We start from the raw sequence: 21736 nt of genomic DNA, 5'->3' as shown, positions 1-21736 counted from the left end.
GAACCTCTAGTGCATTCGCCTTTAGTTCAGAGAACAGTCCAGTACACCCACAGAGAACCAGAGAATTTATCACATTATGTTCCCCGGAAAGAAAACAATAAGGAACTTGCTTAGGAGTTAAAAGTTTGAAACAAGTGGCCCCATATGTTCATCATTTCCTGGGCCTTTTATTTTTCCAAACACAAAAGAAATGAAGAGAGAGAAAGGAAAGATCTGAGAGAGAGAAAGGAAGGAAGAACAAGAAAGAGAAGAGAAAAAAGAAAAAAATTGCAGAGCAGTCTTTCTCAAAAATCATTCACAAATCCAAACTTTAAGACCTTTCTTTTTATCTTAAATAAATGGAATATCAATTGATTCCAGATGTTTGGGCTACGACAGAAATGCCCAGCAAAATTTGAGGGCAATAGTCATAAGAAAATACTCACTGTAGGTGTAACCATTTTTGTTTGTTCCAGATCTTTTACAGCAGGTCAGGGTGGGTATTATGAGACTGATGTGAATAAACTGAGGACTTAAAAGCATGTGCTGCTTTGTGGGTGGAGTTTGTGAAAGCATCTAGTTACATTTGGACACCCAGGCAGGTATGCTATGAGCCTGGGTAAACTGCCTTTTGTCCATTCCGACAATGAACAAATTGCACGGCTGGGATTCGAGTCAATCTTTTCCTCCAGATCAAGCCACCAATTTCCACTGTGTGCCTATAGTAGCCGCCCTGGACAGTGACCCAAGCTTCAGTCCTCTCCTGTACCCTCTTCCTTCTGATTCAAACACTTGGAAATATCTTGAGACTCAGAGTACAATCAGCTTGCTAGTTCTGCCTGGCAGACACCTTTACTCATTGAATTACGTTTGAAAGACCACGTAGCTCCCTCAAACCACTTCCTGCTCCAAGTACAGGAAAAAGCAACAACTTACGGCTAGCTCTACTTCTGAATAGTTCAGCATACACAACATGGAAAGTTCATTTGGAGTTTTCCAAACTTGTAATTAATACAGAGATAACACTCCACAGCCTCTTTTAAGATCATCTAAGCAGGGAGACAAAGCCCCCAGCTATCAGACCACATAGCATATGTGTATATTGACTTCATTTCTTTTAAAAGCAAGGTAGCCGGCATGCATCTTGGCATCTCAAGTGCAGCAGAATCAGGTGCCTGACAAGGATGTATCCTTAACTCCTAAGCCACTTACTTGACTAAGAAAAGTCCTAGTGGTGGAGTATTTGAAAGCAGCAAATGATTACCGTACTAAGTGGTAGGGACGTTTTATGAATTGAGCCCTCAGGCAATTGCATCGGGGAGCCAGTGACAGCGGCTTAAAAGCGCTTGCAAATTGGAAAAACACAAGTCTTGAGAGATATAATTTTGCTGAGAATGGAAACTTGAACTAGGGCCAGTATTGGAAACGAGAAGTCAGTGCATTGACAACGCCAGCCAAATTTACCTAAAGAGACTTTACAACACCGAGTACAAAATCAGAGTTTTACAACACAAAGCCCCTAGTCCAAACTTCGCCCCTGAGAATCCTCTTCAAAAGAAAAAACTTGGAATAGCAGTTGCTAGAAAGTTTCCGCTTTCCATATACAGTATGCATTTGTTTAAATTATACGAATGTGCAAGGTCAGCAAGAGTTCTTTTTCAGAAGAGCAAAGTAAACTTCACTCTAACTTTGACTCTCTGGGCGTAAGTGCAGAGAGTTCCGGGACCTTCGCTCCAAAGATCACATTTAAAAGCTTTAATATCATTTCAAATGTAACTCTTTATATGTGGCATGCCTGGTAATAAAAGTCCTGACAAGTTACACACACACAGATACATACACACACAGTCCTACATACACATGAACATGATCTTAAAAATAAAACATCTGCACCTGCAAAAAAAAATCCAAAAGTTCATATCCATGCTCGATAGCCCTTAACCATAGACAGGATTTAAAGGAATCTTCTATAATGACACCACTCAAGCCCTGCAGAAGTGGAGGATTTAGCATAAGTACCTTGCAATAGTTTTTACTCATACAGATATCTGTGCAAAGGCATTTATCTCCCGGAGCTATTTTTTCAGATCCCACAGAATTGCATATTCAGCAATTTATAAATAACTCCCAGTGCCGAAACAATGAAAATTCTAAAGTGAAGAACATCTCTAAGCAGAAGCAAACAGTACACAGTTTAAAGAAAATTCCCCAATGACTTCAAAGAGTAAGAAATATTTACCTTCAAGAAATCACAAAAGCAGCACTTAAATAATTGGGTTGGAAGACTGCTGATTTTTCCCATTGCTTCTGAAGTGCAAAGTCTGGAAATGAATTGGTTAGCAGGAATAAATGAGGCAAAAAGAAATCCAGGGAGATGGGAGATGTTGAGAGCAATGTCACATTTCAATTTTGAGGACTTTATTCCATTGCGCAGGCTCTATCTGCTCTGAATTTAGCAGTGACAGTGAGATTTAGCAAACAGAAGAGGGATTTAGAGAAAATCCTCACATTTATCTACAAAACACAGACACTGTAGACAGGAAACAGCTGGGGGAACGCTTGCCTTCTCTCTCTCTCCCTCTTCTGGCAAAGTTATCGAGTAAGGACTTTTTTGGGCATGGTGACAAATAACATCATACCTTTGCATTTTAAAACTAGAGCACAGAAGCATTTTTTCCCTTAAAAGAATGCGTGTTAGTGACAGGGTGAGCAGACATTAAAATACCAATGCTGTCCTCTGATTAACTTTCTACTGGGCAGGAAGACACACACATCTGCTAATACACCTTACCAGTATGAAAGGAATATACTTGGAGGATGGGCAAGCAATTTTATATTCCAGAACCAACGCAAAATTAAAAAAAAAAAAAGAAATGAAAAAAAGACCATCTCAAACATACCCTACAATTTTAACCCTCAAATGACTGGGGTAAACTAGATTGGAAGACAGCGCTGGGATGACCCCTCGTCCTGGTTGCCAAGTGAGGGGAATGATCTCATTTCCTAGAACCTGGAAAGGGGCGGGCAGCTTTGCAGTTGGCTCCCTTTAGGACACTGTCTAATGCTTTCTGCCCACGACAGGGCAAAGATTTTGCTGAGCTGTAAAGCCAACTGAAATAATAAAACAAAATCTTTTTCTTCCTTCCTCTACTCTGCTGCTTACCACCCCCACCCTCACCCCAGGGGAAGGGCACCTGAGGGGAAAATGATTTTCCTGTCGTTCGTATTTTTCTGCATAACTTGAACCTGAGTGTGTGTGTGTGCGTGTGTGTGTGCGCGCGCGTGCGCACGTGAGTGCATTTTATTTCTCCAGTTTTTGTGTATTCTAAATAACACCAGCTGGCTAGCAATACCCTCTCAAGGGTTATGATGTCATTCAAATCTCTCAACTGGATGAGTGGCCGGCAACATGGTCCAAGCCAGCTGTTTTGCTATTTATAATGTATACTTGCCTTTGCCATTGAGAATCAAGTTCTGATCTTTTGTCGATATAGTTTGCACCAATTTCTCTTTGGTTTTGCGAAGTAGGAGATAAGAAAGTAGATTATGAAATAAGGTTGCAAAAGCCCAGGTCGGACATCCCACTTTCCCTAGAGGTCTCTCGGGGCATGGTTTCCCAGGGACGGTGGAAACAGTCTGGACCTTGCCTTTCTCTCTCGTGATTCTCAGGAGACCCAGTGATATTGACGCGTCGACTCAAAACAGAGGTCTGCTGGAAACCCTTGTCTGGGTCCTTATGTTGTCCTGTGGCCAGGAAGTTGTGTGCAAAGGTGAGTGCCCTCGAAGGAAAAGCCGATTGGTTTTGAAAGGGGGTTGAGTTTGCTCAAGGCTTCTCTGTGATTCATAACTTGTGGCAGTGTTTACCTTCGAGAAAGACAAGTTAGACGTTCGGAGTGATGCCATTTTAATGGTGCAGTATATTCAGCATCAGTTAGTGAGTGCCTACTATGTGCCCAATTACATGCATCACAGTCAAGGCCCCACAGGGGCTTTCAGCTAAGTGGCAGAGAGAGAGAGGAAAACTGCTGTCATGTGGAGGGTATGTGCTCTTTTAAAAATACGAAAAGCGCACACTTTCTCTGGAAAGACAGGGAAGTGAAACCCTGTTGAGAATCCAGGATGGGGGAGGAGGGGTGTGTCATGAAAGGCTTTGGGGTGCAAAGTTGGGAAGTTTCAGGGGATGCGATTTGACCTAAAGAGTCTACAAATATGCATCATCAAGAGGTGGCCGGGGGGCCTCCCTGGTGGCGCAGTGGTTGGGAGTCCGCCTGCCGATGCAGGGGATACGGGTTCGTGCCCCGGTCTGGGAGGATCCCATATGCCGCGGAGCGGCTGGGCCCGTGAGCCATGGCCTCTGGGCCTGCGCGTCCGGAGCCTGTGCTCCGCAACGGGAGAGGCCACAACAGTGAGAGGCCCGCATACCGCAAAAAGAAAAAAAAAAAAAAGAGGTGGCCGGGGAGGCATCTGTAGGTGTGTGGGTAATTCCTATACTTCGAGAATAATCCAAGACTTCCTTTAATTATCTCCCCTTCACACATTTAACTTAGGACCTGATTTACAAAAGATCTGTTTTTTTTCCCCCGCAGCTTTGGCAGATCACATCCTTCGTGGGGAAAAAAAAAAAAAAAAAGTCCAACTTCCTCTCATGGACTTTGATAATGTAGATTGTCTCACACGTAGAAAGATCTGCCATTTCCACGTGTGCACAGTCAGGTACCCGCTGAGTCTCGGCGCTGGGTGCCTGGGTCCACTGCTGGGCACCTTCACAGGTAAAGGCCGTGACTTTTCCATTGCAGTTTTCCTTTGTTTTAATCGTTCCAAGATGTCCTAGGAGCTCACTGCCCTCTCCAAGGCTGTACCCCAGTTTGATGGGCTCTTTTGGCATGCCGGGTGAACGGATCACCTTCTCCCCAACCATTTCATGTAAAAGGCTGCTTCGGGAGACAGAATGCATACCGTTCCATCCGACAGTGGGCTCCTGCACTATCGACACACTGATTCACAGTCTCTTGGTTTTATAACCCCAATTACCCTTAAAGGATAATTGGGTTTTAATTTATGTCCCAGTTTTTATGTCACAATCAAAGAAAACTGAAATTTCAGTGAGTCGTAATTATCATCAGCTGTGCTGTGGAAACATTCCGATGTGAGCTCTCAGTTTCCAACAGGGAAAGCAATTTCCTGAAGTGATTATTGTATACTTCAATGTGGAGAATGGTCTAGATTTCTGGGTAGGGTGAGCCAGCAACAGAGCAATAGTTCCTAGGGAAATGGCCATTTTCTTGGCTAATTCCAGGAGTCAACATGAAAGCCAAAGGGCAATAAATGTGCCACATGATGACTTTTTAATGACTGAATCCTGCACCTGTTTAGGAGAAAAAGAGATGGATGCACCTATTACTAGAGGGTCAAAGGTGGTAGTAAATCTAATCCCTAGGAAAAGTTCAGATCAAGAAGCCCCATTTGAGAGAAACATACAGGGTCATTCTAAAATTACTGAATGATTATGTAGTCTCCTGCCTGGAACAACCTGACAGTTAGATATGGGAATTGTGTGCCACCAAAATAGCAAGGATGTGCTCATCATGAGAACATCCACTCCTGGAAATGCAGAGATTCACAGTTTCACCTTTTGCATGTGTAATGCCTGAGGGATATAAATAACTCTCCCCTAAAGCCTTCTTCTTGAGTAGCGTATTTGCATAAAGCTGCAGTCACGGAAGACTTCTGACACCTTTCTTAAAAAAAAAAAAAAAGTCGTTCATCTCCTTAAAGAGCAGGCTGATTGAGATTCACAGAAAGGGGTGGGCAAGACCCTGCCCCCCACTCTTTTTGCTCGAGCCACGTTCCCAATCCTCCCCATGTCAACGGCAGAGTTGCTCATTCAAAAGGTCATCTCATATCCATGTGCAGTGGGGCAGACTTACAATTTATTTCATTAATGTCAGTGCTGACTCCTACGAAAAGCTTAGGATGGATATCTGGGGGTAAGAGGACTTTGGAACCAAATAACGGGTGAGGTTTAAGGCTTTGGGGACACCCACCAGGCAAAGAACTTGGGGTAAAGTACTGGGCCTGTCTCTTGGCTCGCAGTCTGTGAGGAGGGTTGGTCTGGGAGAGTATTCTCCAATGTCTGAGATCAAGATCTGGTCAATTCAGAATGTAAAACTCAGAGGAAAAGGCTGGGCCTCAAAAATACAACAGGCTGCTTAACAAGGGGACCAATGTCAGCTCCAAAAGATCTGCTCAGAAGCAGCTCTGTTAGCCCTCAGAAAGATCTTTAGCTCAAAGGAACTGCTTTAAATCCTTAGAGGCGCTTTTTCCCCACAGCTAGGGAAAACAGTAATAGGGAGAAGAAATCCTCCCACTAAAGAAATCAATGCTTTCTTTTCAACATCAAACTCGGATCTTATTTCTTCTAAAATGTCAAAAGGGCAAATGCTGAGAACAGTCAGAAGCAAAACTTTTGTGGTTTGGGTAGCAAAAGAATTCTTCGTAATGGCAGATGAGGAGTCACTGCATGGGGCGAGGATGGCTTGGTGGAGTGAGAGAGCCTAAGGGCTCACCACAATTGCCCCAACTTGAAAAGAAAGTGAGGAAAGGAGACACCAATTCCAAATTTCAGGGGCAAGTACCCAAAGAACGCTTTCTTTCGGAATCGAAAAATGTGCGCGCCCTCTAGTGGGCTTCGGGGAAACTGCCACCGCAATCTTCACCGTTGATGTGCGGAATTTGGGAGGCGTGGGGAGTTTTGCAAAGCTCGGGATTCAAATATACTTTAAATTGCACTTATCTTTTGAAACAAATAAGCTAGGTATTTAATTCACTCTAGTTTTAAAAAAAGGAAGAGTACTAAGGGGAGAAAGGAAGATGATAAACTTTACGAGAGCAGGGATGGCGTCTCCACGGCTCTACCCCCAGGGCTTACCTTGGTATGGGCTCCAAACATTTTGTTGGTTGAATCAAAGTCTGGAAAATAAATGATGATGAAGGTAAACTATTTCACATAAAAAAGATAATAAACTCTCTGAGAGTGAGATGACCAACTTCTTCATTTTATAAATAAGAAAAATGAGGGGTGGGGGAGTGGTGGATAGAAAAGTGACTTGTTTTAATGTAACAAATTGAGGTGCTTGCAAACCAAGCTCAAATTCAGTCCCCCTGTCCGTTCTACACTCTTTCTTCCACATCAGTGTTCAAAATGTGGGCTTTAACACTGATGGTCAAAGACATGGCATTAAAGAATCATGTAAGAGTGGAAGGGGTTCCATTTTTAATTCTATTTAAAGCCAGTAAAGGCTATTCCAGGCAGAGGGAGCAGCATGGACAAAATTATATGGAAATGAAGAGGTTCCCAGTGTTGTGGTGTGGGAGATAATGCTGCAGCCATGCTTTCAGACTCCTGCACTGTGGAGGCCCTTTAGTCTCTCCTTTCCCCATCAGTAGCCTTCACAGAGCTGTAAGACTGGAGAACAGTCTAATTCCCTCACGATTCTCTTGTAAACAAAGATTTGTATGTAACTGAATCTGTGATTAATTCTGGGAATGGCATAGTGCCTCAAGGTAAATATGCAGCAGCAGACCTGGGTTACATTATAACCTAGGCCAATCTGAGTAGTGCTGGGTAAGAACGAAGGTGGAGATTGATCACACAATGATCTTGCCAGAGATTCCATTTTGAAAGATTTAATTGTAGTGTTTATACTTCGTTAAGTAAATTTTAATGGAAAAACAAAATGATTACACTTGATAAAGATTTTCACAATAAGGGTTGAAGCAAAAAGGTCTTATTCTGGTGAGCCCTGAACTTTCTGGAAAAACTGGTTCATCAGAACGTCCCATGCTTCCTGTGGGTCAACTGAGGCAGTTTTATTGTGCTCTTTGAGAGCAGGGCACATAGCCTCCAGCCTAGATTCTTTACTTGAAGGTGGCTGCTAAGAAACATTTCAGACTGCTTCCTGTGAGGGTTCCCTGCATAAACAGAAGTTTGAGTAATCAACTGAGGAGGAGAAACAGAATCTAGGGGAACCCTTGGGAATGATCCATTTGGGAAGCGTATATCCTTGGAGACTGTACCTCATCCTATGCCCAGCATAGTCCCTTGAGGGTGGAATGAAGGTGTGCCATGGAAACACACACTCTGCTCCTTTGTACAACACCTTGGTAAAGGCCTCAGCTTTTCTCAGAGCTCAGAATAAATATTTAAACTCAGTTGTATTAGTCAGAGTTCTCCAGAGCAATGGAACAAACAGGATCTATTGCCTATCTGTCTCCTCTCTCTCTTTTTTTAAAATTTGATTTTTATTTAAAAATTAAATAAATTTTAAAAATTTATATTGGAGCATAGTTGATTTACAATGTTGTGTTAGTTTCAGGTGTACAGCAAAGTGATTCAGTTATACATATACATATATCCATTCTTTTTCAGATTCTTTTCCCATATAGGTTACTGCAGAATACTGAGTAGAGTTCCCTGTGCTATGCAGTAGGTCCTTGTTGATTATCTGTTTTATATATAGTAGTGGGTATATGTTAATCCCTCTCTTGATCAATATACTTTAAGGAGTTGGCTCATGTACTTGTGGAGGTTTAGCAAGTCCAAAATCTGCGGAGTAGGCCAGTAGGCTGGAGACTCAGGAAAGAACTGCAATTTGAGTCCAAAGATGCTATGTTGGCAGAATTCCCTCTTCTTCCAGGGAGACCAGTCTTTTCCTATTAAGTGACTCGACTGACTGGATGAGGCCCACCTTCTTTATGGAGAGAGATCTGCTTTACTCAAAGTCTACTGATTTAAATGTTAATCTCATCTAAAAAATACCTTCTCAGAAACATCTAGAAAGTTTGACCACATATCTGGGTACTGTGACGTAGCCAAGTTGACACATATAACCACATTAGTGGTTCTCAAAAGGTGCACTCACTGGTCCTCCCTCCCGAAAAGAAACTCAAGTTAATGGATTATGTTTCCCAATTCTAAGTTTTCCTCTCATACATTAAACTTTGGCTCCTGAACTTACTGTTCCTTGGTCGTTGCCAAAAGGAAGTCACAGCACTTGCCTTGACAATATCATTAATATTTTATGAAAATTCTGTTCATTGGTGACAAGCAGGTAAACAGTGCTTCATTTTTTTCCCTTCCGCTAAGGAGAACAAGTGCGCATATGACACACACACACACAGCCACACTCATACCACTCAAATGCATGCACACAATCACACATGTAAACATCTGTGCTTAATTTCTCCAGATAATAAGTGTGTTCATTCCCTTATTTTAAAAATTGCAGTTTTGATCAATGGGAAGAAGTTTCAGGCATAAGGTAGTGTTTGGGGTAGGGTGATGTCCTGCCCTTTGGCAAAATGGAGAGAGAGATTTCCCATATGCTTCTGTCCCCAGAGACTGACTCTATGCCTGGATTAATGGGGGTCCTATGACCCTTTGGGCAGCAGGATGACAAGTGATTTTAACTTACTTCTCAATACTGTTCTGCATTTTCTAGATATTATTATTTACTTTTAGCAGGTATTACTTTTACAGTTAACAGTTGTTAAAAACATCATTGAGGGCTTCCCTGGTGGCGCAGTGGTTGAGAGTCCGCCTGCTGATGCAGGGGACACGGGTTCATGCCCCGGTCTGGGAAGATCCCACGTGCCGCGGAGCGGCTGGGCCCGTGAGCCATGGCCGCTGAGCCTGCGCGTCCGGAGCCTGTGCTCTGCAACGGGAGAGGCCACAACAGTGAGAGGCCCGCATACCGCAAAAAACAACAACAACAACAACAACAAAAAACTCATTGAATAGTGTTATCTGTACTCAGTATTGACTGAAAATGTAGCTTATACATATATGTATTTTTATTCTTCAAAGCTTGAGCCTGTATGCTTCCTGTCTCAGTCTTGGCTTGTTTATGTGACATTTATATGCACTCACTCATCAAACCTCACCCTCATTATCACCTCCTTCCTTTATCAGGTCTTTGAAGTTCAATCTCTTCCTCTCAATTTGCTCAGTGTTGTTCTAGATTGGATTGATGAATTCTTGGATTATTGGATGGGCTTCTAACCAGTTTTCCCTCATGGCAATCTAGCCAACTCTGGTAGCTGGAATCATCTTCTTCAAACGCCATGTTCATGTTACACCTCCTGAGAGTTCCTTGGTCACATCTAAGTCCTCTCCTGTCATTCAAAACACTCCCTTCTTCAGCAGTCTTCTCTCTTGCTAATGTCCATCATGGCTTCTTCATAGCCTGTTACTGTTTACCTGTCCATCCCTGGCCCCAGCCTAGTGCTTGGTTTTTAATAGGTTCTCAATAAATATTTGTTAATTAATAATGATAATAACCACTAACATTATTGAGTATATATTATATTCAATTCTTTATTTCATATTATTTTAATTATCTCACTTAATTCTCACATACCTTAATGAAATAGATACTTTACTTCCACTTTTGTTTCAGAGTGCCTGGTGCTGTTTTGGGAACATACCAGATTCTCAAAAATATTTTTTAGATGAATGAAGAGAAAATCGAGCTAGGAAAAGTTAAATGATGTCCGATGGCTAGTAACTTACAGAGCCAGGATTCAAATTCGGGTTGGTCTAATACACACCACTACATGGTTTACGCATCTTTGGTAGATGGATGATCTCTTGCAATATTTTGTTGTACTACCCCTGCATTCCCCACAGTACAATGTTGGACTTTTACTGGTACTCAGTAAAGGGATAATTAATTCTAAACATGAGTTTAGAATACTTGTTAATAGCCATTTCCAAAATAGCCAGGCTGAAAAGTTCAGAGATGAACACTTAGGATGGAGTCTGGTTACAGCCATGTTTGCAGCATTTTAGGGGAAACTAACAATGAGAGATTATGTTTACTGGTCCTCATTCCCACCACTTCTAGCCTTAGCTACTGCCTCAGAATACACAGAGAGGGAATCAAGTCCCTGCAGATTTTTCTCTATATCATGTTGCTTCTAATAAAACAAAACAAGCAACCAAAGCGGCAGAGACAATTACTCTCCAGAAACAAGATGTACAAGCCAGAAGCTCAGGCAAAGCCTGCTTCATACTGAAAGCCACTTATACTCTTCTAATTACAGTAAGAACAGAGGATAGATTTTCTGGGGTGTAGTCCTCCTGGAGCTTTCCATGTGGGCAACTGCAGTAAAGCAACTCACACTGGCAAACATTTGTCAACTGAATCCATTATGGAGAACAGTATGGAGGTTCCTTAAAAAACTAAAAATAGCACTACCATATGATCCTGCAGTTCCACTCCTGGGCATGTATCCAGAGGAAACCATAATTCAAAAAGATACATGCACCCCAATGTTCATTGCAGCACTATTTACAATAGCCAAGACATGGAAGCAACCTAAGTGTCCATTGACAGATGAATGGGTAAAGAAGATGTGGCACATATATACAATGGAATATTACTCAGCCATAAAAAAGAATGAAATAATGTCATTTGCAGTAAAATGGATGGACGTAGAGATTATCATACTGAGTGAAGCAAGTCAGACAGAGAAAGACCAATATCATATGATATCGCTTATATGTGGAATCAAAAAAAATGGTACAAATTAACTTATTTACAAAACAGAAATAGAATCATAGGTGTAGAAAACAAACTTATGGTTACCAGGGGGAAGGGAAGGATAAATTGGGAGATTGGGATTGACATATACACACTACTATATATAAAATAGATAACTAATAAGGACCTACTGTATAGCACAGGGAACTCTTCTCAGTACTCTGTAATGACCTATATGGGAAAAGGATTTTAAAAAGAGTGGATATATGTATATGTATAGCTCATTCACTTTGCTGTACAGCAGAAATTAACACAACATTTTAAGTCAACTATATTCCAATAAAAAATTTTTAAAATAAATAAATAAACTTTGTTCTGTTGAGACATAAAGGCCTTAACATTTCCCACTCAATGACAATTTATGCTGTACTTCTTAGCGTCCTAGAGGCTAGTGCAAACTCAGTCTTTGGTGTCTATACTTCCTTAGATTAGGGAAGAGTCTACAGATTGTTGTGGAATAGACGACATAGCAAATCCCTCTCAACCTGCCTTAGAATTGGTGCAACTTGGGGGTTGTCAGAAAGCTATTGCTTTTCCTGTCTGGCAATTCCCAAATGGAGCTTATGATGGATTAGGGACAGTTCCTAAAATCTTACTGACTTCCCTGCAATTCAAGATAGGATGGCTTGACCAGATTGTATTAACACTGACTAGTATTTTAGCCTTTTGCTCCCAGTTATTCTTTGTGTGTGTGTGTGTGTGTGTGTGTGTGTGTGTGTGTGTACCCACTTCTTTCCCTGGCTATTGAATCTTAGCTGAACTATTTCCTTTTAATCAACTGCTCTGTGGCTTTACATCCCTGATTCTTCACAAGGAAAACAGTGACTTAAAATTTGGATCTTGCTGGGGCTAGAGCACTGTCAATCCAACTGGCAGGCTCCTTCCTAGCTTGGGTTCCCATCAAGGTAGCAATCCCACATCCTGGACTGGCTAGCTTCTCTGCAGGTTTGTTAAACTCACTCCACTGCTTTGGAGAGCAAGAGACACCCAGAGGTAGTTGTAGCATTTGTGAAGTTTGGAGAGAGTTTGGGACTGCTAAGTAAGGACATCTGTTTTTCCCAAGGGGCTATCTAAGTCAAGTCTTCCAATATCTGGACTTTTCTGACCCAGTAACTTTCGTGGATTTTGCAGATAAAGCAAAGGTTTTCAAACTACAGACAATTAACCAGGTGTTGCCCCTATGGACAGCCTCAATGGGACAGGGGACTCTTGTGATCCAAACCCAACCAACTCTCAGGACCCAGACACAAAAGAGACAAAACATAAACCCCGAAACCCTGGGGAATGAAAGGAGTCTTTTCAGTGAGAGAGAAGAACCAAGAACAGACAATAAGTGCAGTCAGGAATAACCAGACAATAGCAATCATCAGCAGTTAGCATCAGTGGTGATAAATCTGCATTTTTACGGTTTATAAATAACAATTCCACAGGATCTTCATTGAGTCCTTTTGAAAAATTTCAGCAGCAACCATGTCCTGAGCATGCCAAACCCAGGGCTGTGTTATCCTACACAAGAGGGGTTTTCTTTGTGGAGGGAAACCATTTCCGAAACACATGACCAAAAGATGCAACTCATCAGTTGGGGCAGTCCAAGTACCCACACTAAAGCTGGGGTCACCCCGAACTAGAAAAAGCATCATTCTCTTGGAACTACTAAACTATGCTGACTGGAGAGTAAGTTTACACAGCTCAGTGTCAAGCAATTTGGTTAAGTCCAGAAAATGGGCAGGAAATGCCAAGGCTGGGCTGACATGGGTGCCCTGAGCTACAGTATCACTTTGAATGGGACTATTATTTATTTTCTTAAGTAAATATCATGTGGCAAAATCATGCCTTATACAAACCAGCTGAAGTGTGTGATGTAACCATGTTAACACGTTTTTATAGTCCTGGAAGAATGCGATGGGATTGGGTCTATCAGTAATCATGTAAAGAAGCCGAGTATACATTCCAGATGTTCATTATGTCCCAATCATTCTCTGGGAGCAAAGTGGAGGCTTTCTCCTTGCCCAGGAAGCCTGATTTTAGTAATTGAGACAGAGACACACTTGAAATCTGAAACACTTGGAATTATAATGCTAAATCCTACAGTTCCAGTTAGGTAAGTGTATTGTGCAAAACAAAACAAACATATAAAAACGAGTAGAAAGAAAGAAAGAGAAAAAGAAAAAGAGCAAAAGTCAAGGCAATACTATAGGACCTTCCCCTCTGAGGTCTTTCTTCCCTTGTTTAAACCTCACAGCGCTATGCTCATTTCTACTGTCAAACAACCTTTGCCGGAAAGGTCTAGGGGCACAGACAGTAAATGCAGCTGTATATCAGCTCGAATGGATCACTGAGTAACTGACCTTTGTAAAATCAGACCGTTCAACGTCCTGCACAATCAGAAAAAGATGCTTTTATTTGTTGAGTTGCTTACATTTCAATATCTCCTCCAAAAGGAATTAGTTCCAAGCAACCTCTACTGAGCCCTCTTAAAAACTGTTTAGGGCTTCCCTGGTGGCGCAGTGGTTGAGAGTCCGCCTGCCGATGCAGGGGACACGGGTTCGTGCCCCGGTCCGGGAAGATCCCACATGCCGTGGAGCAGCTGGGCCCGTGAGCCATGGCCGCTGAGCCTGCGTGTCCAGAGCCTGTGCTCTGCAACGGGAGAGGCCACAACAGTGAGAGGCCCACGTACCGCCAAAAAAAAAAAAAAAACTGTTTAGACTTTTAGACTGTAGCTTTCTGCTTCACAGTGTTCTTTATCCTGGAGGGTAGTGTACTGTATCACACCAACTTTTTGGTTGAAGTTATTGTGGAATCAGTACAATTCCCAAGCCCTTTATAATTCAGCTTGAACTGATCTTTTCAAACAAATGTACCTTGTCGCATAACTTAATCTGCTCCTCTGGCCAAATTGGGACTACTTACTACACTCTCGACATGCTTTGCCCCGTTTGACCCTTTAGTTCCTGATGAAGTATATTCGCTCCCCACCTCAACCCCAGCTCTTTGGGTTGAAAATTTCAGCACATTTTCCACCTGCCCTTCCTCAGCCCTCCTGCTCTCTCTTCACCCCTCCATTCCTGCACCAGCTAGAAGTGATGAGTCATCCCTGTCAACTCACATATCACTTTGTTCATGCCTTCTCCTCTTGTAGGCACTTATGTACATATGTAGATTTTTATTCATATATTTATTCCTTCATTCATAAAATAGCTGCTGAGCATAATAGGCAACATGCTAAGAACTAGAAATACAACCTATGTTCTTCTACCTGTGTTCTTCTACCCAGTACCTGGATTAATTAATTGTGGCCTTGACCCACTTTGAAAAAAGGCCTCCTAGAAACACAAAGGGTAAGAGTGTTGTGGGTACTAACTGTGGGCTTTAACTACATAACATGAGCCCTAAGTAATTTTTTTTAATGCAAGTTGACTTGAGAGATGGTAGTCAGTTTAATGTTGAAATAAGACTAGAAATATAAGAATCTAGAGGTCATTCTTTAAAAAAAATTGAGCATGTAAAAATTACCTGAGATAGCAATCATGGTTTAAAGAAGCAATAATAAAAACTAAAATCTCAAGTTGCTTCAAACCTCTTAGCTGGCAGAATAAGCTTAGTGTTATAAGCCGAATCAAATCTTCTCCACATTGAAATTGTAGTTTCCATAAATTGAAAGCACAGAGGTAGGAAACAAATATCCAAATGTTCTTGAAAAATGAGGAAGCAAATGGAGTAAGAATAAATCTCAGTTAACTCATCTAAAATGCTACAGATAAAGATTTTGCTATAGTTGCCTTGGGCCAGATAAGGTTTCACCATGCCTGCCTGGCAACATTATAATAAACACAAGCAAGTCTTCCAAAGCGACCTCTGTGGTCTTAAGTCTACACAGAGCAGACGACTCTCCAGTGTGGATATTTGTATCTCAGTTGGTGCCCTCCTAGCCTATGACCCGCGCCCCCCGCCCACCCCCCTCGCCCCAAGTCAAAATCTCCAAGTTAAAAAGTCAAGGAGCTCCAAATCAACAGTCCTGAAGCTCATTCACTTTCTGTGTTGGCATCAGACTTGTAAGCTCTACTACACCACGTCAGTTTCTGATTCTAGACAGGTAGCAGATCCGGTTCTAACTGAATGCAGTGAGTATTCACGGAACCTCTGCTATGTGTCCAGCTCCCTTGGGAGTCGCTATAAGGACACAGAGAAATACAAGACATGATCTGTGACCTTGAGAAATTCGCTATCTTGCTTTAGAGACACTAAACACACACACACAAAATCAAAGATGATATAGTCATGAAGTGTAAATTAAACACATGATCAATTTCCAAATTATATGATTATTGTTACATGTGTATTGCTATGGTGGGCAGAGAGCAGAGAATGGGCCCTTGACCTTGCCTGACAATCATACTCCATTTCCCTTGTCTGTTCACTCACCTCCTTTTGTAGATAACTCTTTCAGATCTTCTCTTCTTGCCCCAATTCTCTACCACCTTTACCACCATCCTCACTCTTAGTTGAAGGCCTTACTTCTTGTTTTATCAATGAGATAGAAACAACCATAAGAGACTTTCTGCAAGCTCTTCCCATAATACTCACCTACTGACTCTTTTTTTTTTTTTTTGTCACATACTGTTTTCTTTCCTATTAGTAGACATAAAGGTCCATGCTCCTAGTTGAGGCCAACCACCACTTGCGTCCCCTCTCGCCTATCAAGGACCTCACTCCAGAAATTCTTCCTCCCTCCTGTATGCTCAGCTCTCTCTCTCCTGCATCGTTCTCATCAGCACATAAATATTCTGGCCCTTCTCCCATTCTGGGTACTGGAATTTTGGATGGCAAATACAGAAAACCATGATGATCTTCCCTCTTCACGATCAAACCTTGTTACTTGGCATCATAGAAGAAGCTACAGAAATGCAAATCCAACATTTAAAATAATCACTGTGCGTATTTTTGCTGGGGGGGATAGGGGAGTGCCAACAAAAATACGTATCTTCTACTAGTGCTTAAAGTACCATGTTTCAAGACAAGAATCAGAAGTACAGTATTGATAGACTCATGGAACTTTAGAATTGGAAGGGACGTTAGAGGCCATCTCAGGTCCAACTGCCTATTCATTTGATATCTTATTGAAATGGAGAATGGGAGATCTGATGAGGGATAGTATACAGAATAATGGGTACAGTGATCCCAACTGGGAAAGAGAACAAGAAGGAAAAACTGTGTATTTTTGCTACATATGTTCTCCAATGTGGCACTTTGTAGAAAAGGCAAATGGTAAACAGAATGGCTTCTTGGACACATAGATGGGCACCTGCTTGGGAAAAGCATTTCTTCTAGATTTGTGTGCCTCAGAAAAGAGGGGCAACACTAAAAGAAAGGAAGTTTAGAAACAGATTTTTGGATGGATAGGCCAAGCTTCAAGATGGTCCAGATGGGGAAATAGAAGCATCATGTGAGAAAGAGTAAATAACTGTCCCCAAAGTGTCACAGAAATTGAGACAAGACCTGGGTTTAAATCCCAGGAGTATCACCAAATAGTTCTATGACCTTGGGCAAGTTACTCATTCTCCCTGAATGTCTCTATCTACAATCCTAGAATGTGACAGACTGGAATGGAAATCCCAGCAGCATCACTGACTGTGTGTGACATTGGACAAATTATTCATTCTCTAGGAAACTACTTACCTATAAAATTGGGATATTAATACCTACCTCACAGATTGAGCACACAGAAAGTGCTAATAGAGTAGACGTTATTAGTACAAGGATGTTTGTATATATTTAGTATAAACGTCTGGCCTATAAAGTTCTTCAATTTGGAACCTATTGTGTGTTATCTGCATACAGAGTTGTCTGATGGCCTCTCCTTAGTAGAAAAGTTGGGTCAAAATTAAGGTGACCTTTTTCAAACTGATTTTAGGTAGTCCTAAATTTATTTAAGCCTTGAGGAATAATTCAACTAACATGAATGATTGCAAAGCCCTTAGGAAGTTTCACCTACTATGAAATTTATCACCCCTGTCATCAATCCATAGTGGAAACCAAATCTAAAGGTTCAACCCAGAAGAATTTCTGATTTTAAAATTTTATTCAAACTACAAGTGGTCACATTGATCTTCCTGACATATTTACCTGATGTGATTTCGAGAGACATGACATCAAATATTAGTATTTATCTGATTTTAGTGATTAATGATGGGAAAGGTGCAGCTATAATCTTTGTTCTGCCATATGAACTCTCTAGACAATTAGCTGAGGTGAATGGGGAGCATACATAGAGGTGGGTCAGAGGAGGCAAGGTGTAGGGGCTCAAAACCCCTGTTCTCCATCTGCTAGACTGGAAAACAGCTTCCCTTAAAGATACAAACAGCCCCTGGAGAGGTTCCGGTTTACCCAGAGCTTAATAGGAATTGCTTCGGGGTTCCATATAAGACTAACGGGGGTTCTCATACTTTTTATCAAGGACATGTTGCTTCCCAACACTTCCTAAGTCATCCCTGAAAACTGCTTCAGAGACAAGTCTTAGTAAAGAGGCTACAGTCAGGGCTGGTTACTAACTTTCTTCTTTAAAAAAAAAAAAAAATTATTTATTTATTTTTGGCTGCCTTGGGTCTTCCTTGCTGCGCACAGGCTTTTCTTTAGTTGTGGTGAGCAGGGGCTACTCTTTGTTGTGCTGCATGTGCTTCTCATTGCAGTGGCTTCTCTTGTTGCAGAGCACGGGCTCTAGGCACGTGGGCTTCAGTAGTTGTGGCATGCGGGCTCAGTAGTTGTGGCTCGAGGGCTCTAGAGCGCAGGCTCAGTAGCTGTGGTGCACGGGCTTAGTTGCTCCGAGGCATGTGGGATCTTCCTGGACCATGGCTCAAACCCATGTCCCCTGCATTGGCAAGTGGATTCTTAACCAGTGCGCCACCAGGGAAGTCCCTAACTTTCTTCTAAAAGACCACATGGACTAACTTCTTTATGCTTTTGATCCCTCTTTACAGGTCACATGTCACCATGGGGACTTTTTTTTTTTTTTTTTTTTTTTTTTGTGGTACGTGGGCCTCTCACCGCTGTGGCCTCTCCCGTTGCGGAGCACAGGCTCTGGACGCGCAGGCTCAGCGGCCATGGCTCACGGGCCCAGCCACTCCGTGGCATGTGGGATCTTCCCAGACCGGGGCACGAACCCGTGTCCCCTGCATCGGCAGGCAGACTCTCAACCACTGCACCACCAGGGAAGCCCCATGGGGACTCTTTATACTGCTCTGCACATCCCTCAATGTGACTTACTCTCTGTACCCCTTCTGCAAACTTTTCTGCTGTGTCCTCTGGAACTCATGACATGTCATCAGCAAAATCCCCTATTTCTTCATCTTCTTTGCTTCCCCTTTTTGCTCTAACAGAAACTCATCTACCTCTCCAGGACAGTGATTTTTCCCAGCCTTCTCTTGTGACTTTTTTCTTTTTTCTTCTTGTATTTCATGCACAACTGGGTCTGGAGTTGATGGATGGGTGTCCCCATGACTACTTTATTATTTTTGCTCTCTCTTCCCTAAGCTACTGCACTTCCAGCTCCTTTGAAGTACAAGCTATCAGAATATGCCACCTTCTTTCCCACCTTCTTGCTGTTACCCATTGTCTTCCTGATCATTCCCTTTCATTTGCTGAAGGTTTATTGTCTATATTATTGACTTTCTTTCCACCATTGTTCTCGCACCATTCTTGAGGTCAGCATCCATACGGACAGGCTATTTGACAACGTGACCTCTGAACTCCTTGACTTCCTTACATCCAGTCATCTGTTCCTCCACTCCAGCTATCACTCCCCACGTTCATACCTTAGTCACTGTTAACTGAATGTCTTCTATCCTGGATAGCTCACTCCATAGCACATTAGACTTTCGATCTGAGGATCCAGGGTTCAAGTCCTGGTTTGGCAGTCATTTGTGGTTTTTGCCCCTTACTTACTTAGGTTACTAAATATTATCACACGAAAAGCCCAGTGCCTAAGTGTGCTTAAACCTTAAACCAAGTTCAGTTCATTTTCCACTGATTTCAGAATACGCTAGATAAATATCTTCTCAGGGAAGAAAAAAAAGAATTATCTCCAAAATCTTCATTCCACATACCCCACTCCCTGCAAACCATCTTCTATCTTTCCAGCTCACTTATTTTGGTACTTTTACTCTAACCATTCTTTGCCCCATTGGGATCTCCAGTCCTTTGATTCTACCATATTTTCCTGTCTATTGTCTCCTCATGCCTTTGCTTCCCTCTTTACTCAAATTAGATTCCATGACGCACCACTTTAATCCATCTTCTTGTGTTCATATACCTCATCCATCTATCCTCCCATCGTACTTGTCAGACAAACCCCAACTCTGAACCTCTGTCAGCTCCATGCCTGCACCTGGACAGCTGAATGTGGCTGAAGAAAACACATAATCAGGTGAGAGGGCTCACTTAGATTTTTGACCACAAACATAAAGTCAACCTTCAGAGCTGCCTGGAAATCCATGACATTTCCAGAAATAATGTGGAGAATATTGGGGGATGGGACAAGACTACAAGCAAGAAGACTGGGTAGAACTTGGATGAGAGATTCAGAAAAGAGATGATTGACTTGTGGGCTAAGGAAGTGGTCACAGGCATGTAGGTCAGAGGATGCTCTCCAGAAACATTTAGGAGGCAGAATTGGCATGATTTGGGGAGTGAAACTGAGCTTGGGCAATTGGATAACCAGCTTTGCCTATATCATGAACCAGCTAGAAACAATGGACAAATGAAGTCATTTTAAATTTAAGAATTTTACTCAGATGCTTCATTTGGGGTATTGGAGGGGACTTCTTAAGAAGGTCATTCATACCTTTCTACCTTAACTGTCTTTCCACAAGCTTCCTACCTCAGATTTCTCAAAAATTGTCTTTGTAGCTTCTCTCTACTCCTATTTTTGTGGCTTCTAGCCTACTACCCTTTACTATTTATTATCTCCAATACAAGGGGATGGAGAGAAGATATTGAACTCTATTAGTTTAAAAATTATTTATTTAAAAAGAAAAATCAATTAAAATAAAACTGAGTAGGAAGTTAAAAATAGGGAATAGGCCAATTTCAGTTTGGGACATTTCAATTTCCCTATTGAGTGACAGGGTCAACAGGCAATTGGATATAACAGTTAAAGATGTAGACCTAGGTATTGTATCTATTGTTTTTGCCTGCCTAGAATATGTTAATCCTTCTGTTAACAACATTCTGATATTCTCTGAGAAGTTACCCCTGTCCTGCCCCAGCAGCCTCATCACTCTTCATGTCTTTTATCTTCCTATGCTTATCTTTGTTTATTGGTTTGTTCTATTTGCTTACTGCCTATATCCGCCTCTGGAATATAAACTCCATGAGCCTAGGCACTTTGACTCTGTTGTTCACTGTTGCATTCCGAGAACCAAGAACAGCACTTGGCAAGTAGTAGGTGTTCAATGTATGTTAAACAAATCAGTGTCAATTTGGTTAAGGTTAGCCTGACTTCTCTCTTTAGGGGTGGTGATGTGACTAAAGCTTAATAAAACCATCATATTCTACTTTATTGGTGACAACGATTGGTTTAGAATGGGCACATAAACCGCCATGGCCCTAGAACTGTGAGCATGTACTTTTGGAGCTTCAAGGGGCTTCACAGAAGAAGCTGGACTGGAAACAAAAGCAGCTCAGAGGTTTTGTTTCCAGTCTCAATGCAGTGCTGAGAGACAAAAAGAATGAGACCAAATCCTGATGACATTATTTAAGATCCTGGATCAAGACAAGCATGTAACATTGAGCCAATAAATTCTATCTTTTGTTTAATTTTGTTCAACTTCACCTAAGTTGAATTGCATTTTCTGCCATTTATAACCAAAAGTCCTGATGAATACATGTTGTAACTGAAGTGTTGTAAATAGATGACATCACATGGACAGAAGAGATAGTGTGAGAATAGAGCACTGAGAATACCATATTTATGGATGACCGGGAGAAGGAGACTAAAAAGAAACAGCTTAAAATGTAAAAGCAGAACTAGCAATATCAAGTTCACAGAAACCAAATAAAGAAAGAATTTTGAAAAGGAAGAGGAGAGGTTAGCAGTATTGAGCTCAAACCTCAGCATGTACACGAGAGTCACCTGGAGGGCTTGCTAAAGCACAGATGGC

The 21736-nt window shown here is 41.8% G+C and overlaps 1 protein-coding gene and 1 long non-coding RNA gene across 5 annotated transcripts in view; one reads left to right on the top strand and one right to left on the bottom strand.

Moving 5' to 3' along the window:
* IGF1 (insulin like growth factor 1) overlaps positions 1-2754 on the bottom strand; it is a 75703-nt gene extending 72949 nt beyond the window's left edge. The window contains exons 1-2 of one of the 3 annotated variants that reach the window (XM_081247851.1): positions 2619-2754; positions 2219-2300 (exon numbers count right to left, since the gene is read on the bottom strand). In XM_081247851.1, the coding sequence (XP_081103977.1) occupies positions 2219-2300; positions 2619-2650 (114 nt within the window). In that variant the 5' untranslated portion in view covers positions 2651-2754. Of the gene's footprint in view, positions 1-425; positions 1610-2218; positions 2301-2618 lie in introns of those variants that run through there. The other 2 variants (XM_081247852.1, XM_081247853.1) reach the window with 2 other exon arrangements.
* Positions 2755-3447: 693 nt separating this feature from the next.
* The window catches only part of LOC308624588, an 81071-nt gene continuing 62782 nt past the window's right edge, over positions 3448-21736 (top strand). For both annotated transcript variants that reach the window (XR_014016985.1, XR_014016986.1), the window contains exon 1: positions 3448-3749. This is a non-coding gene — a long non-coding RNA (uncharacterized lncRNA). The remainder of the gene's footprint in view (positions 3750-21736) is intronic.

Source organism: Mesoplodon bidens (genome assembly GCF_964165515.1).
Source record: "Mesoplodon bidens genome assembly, chromosome: 11".
Taxonomy (NCBI): Eukaryota; Metazoa; Chordata; class Mammalia; order Artiodactyla; family Ziphiidae; genus Mesoplodon; species Mesoplodon bidens.
The sequence above is the reverse complement of the archived record's forward strand: the minus strand, read 5'-3'. Positions and strand labels throughout refer to the sequence as shown.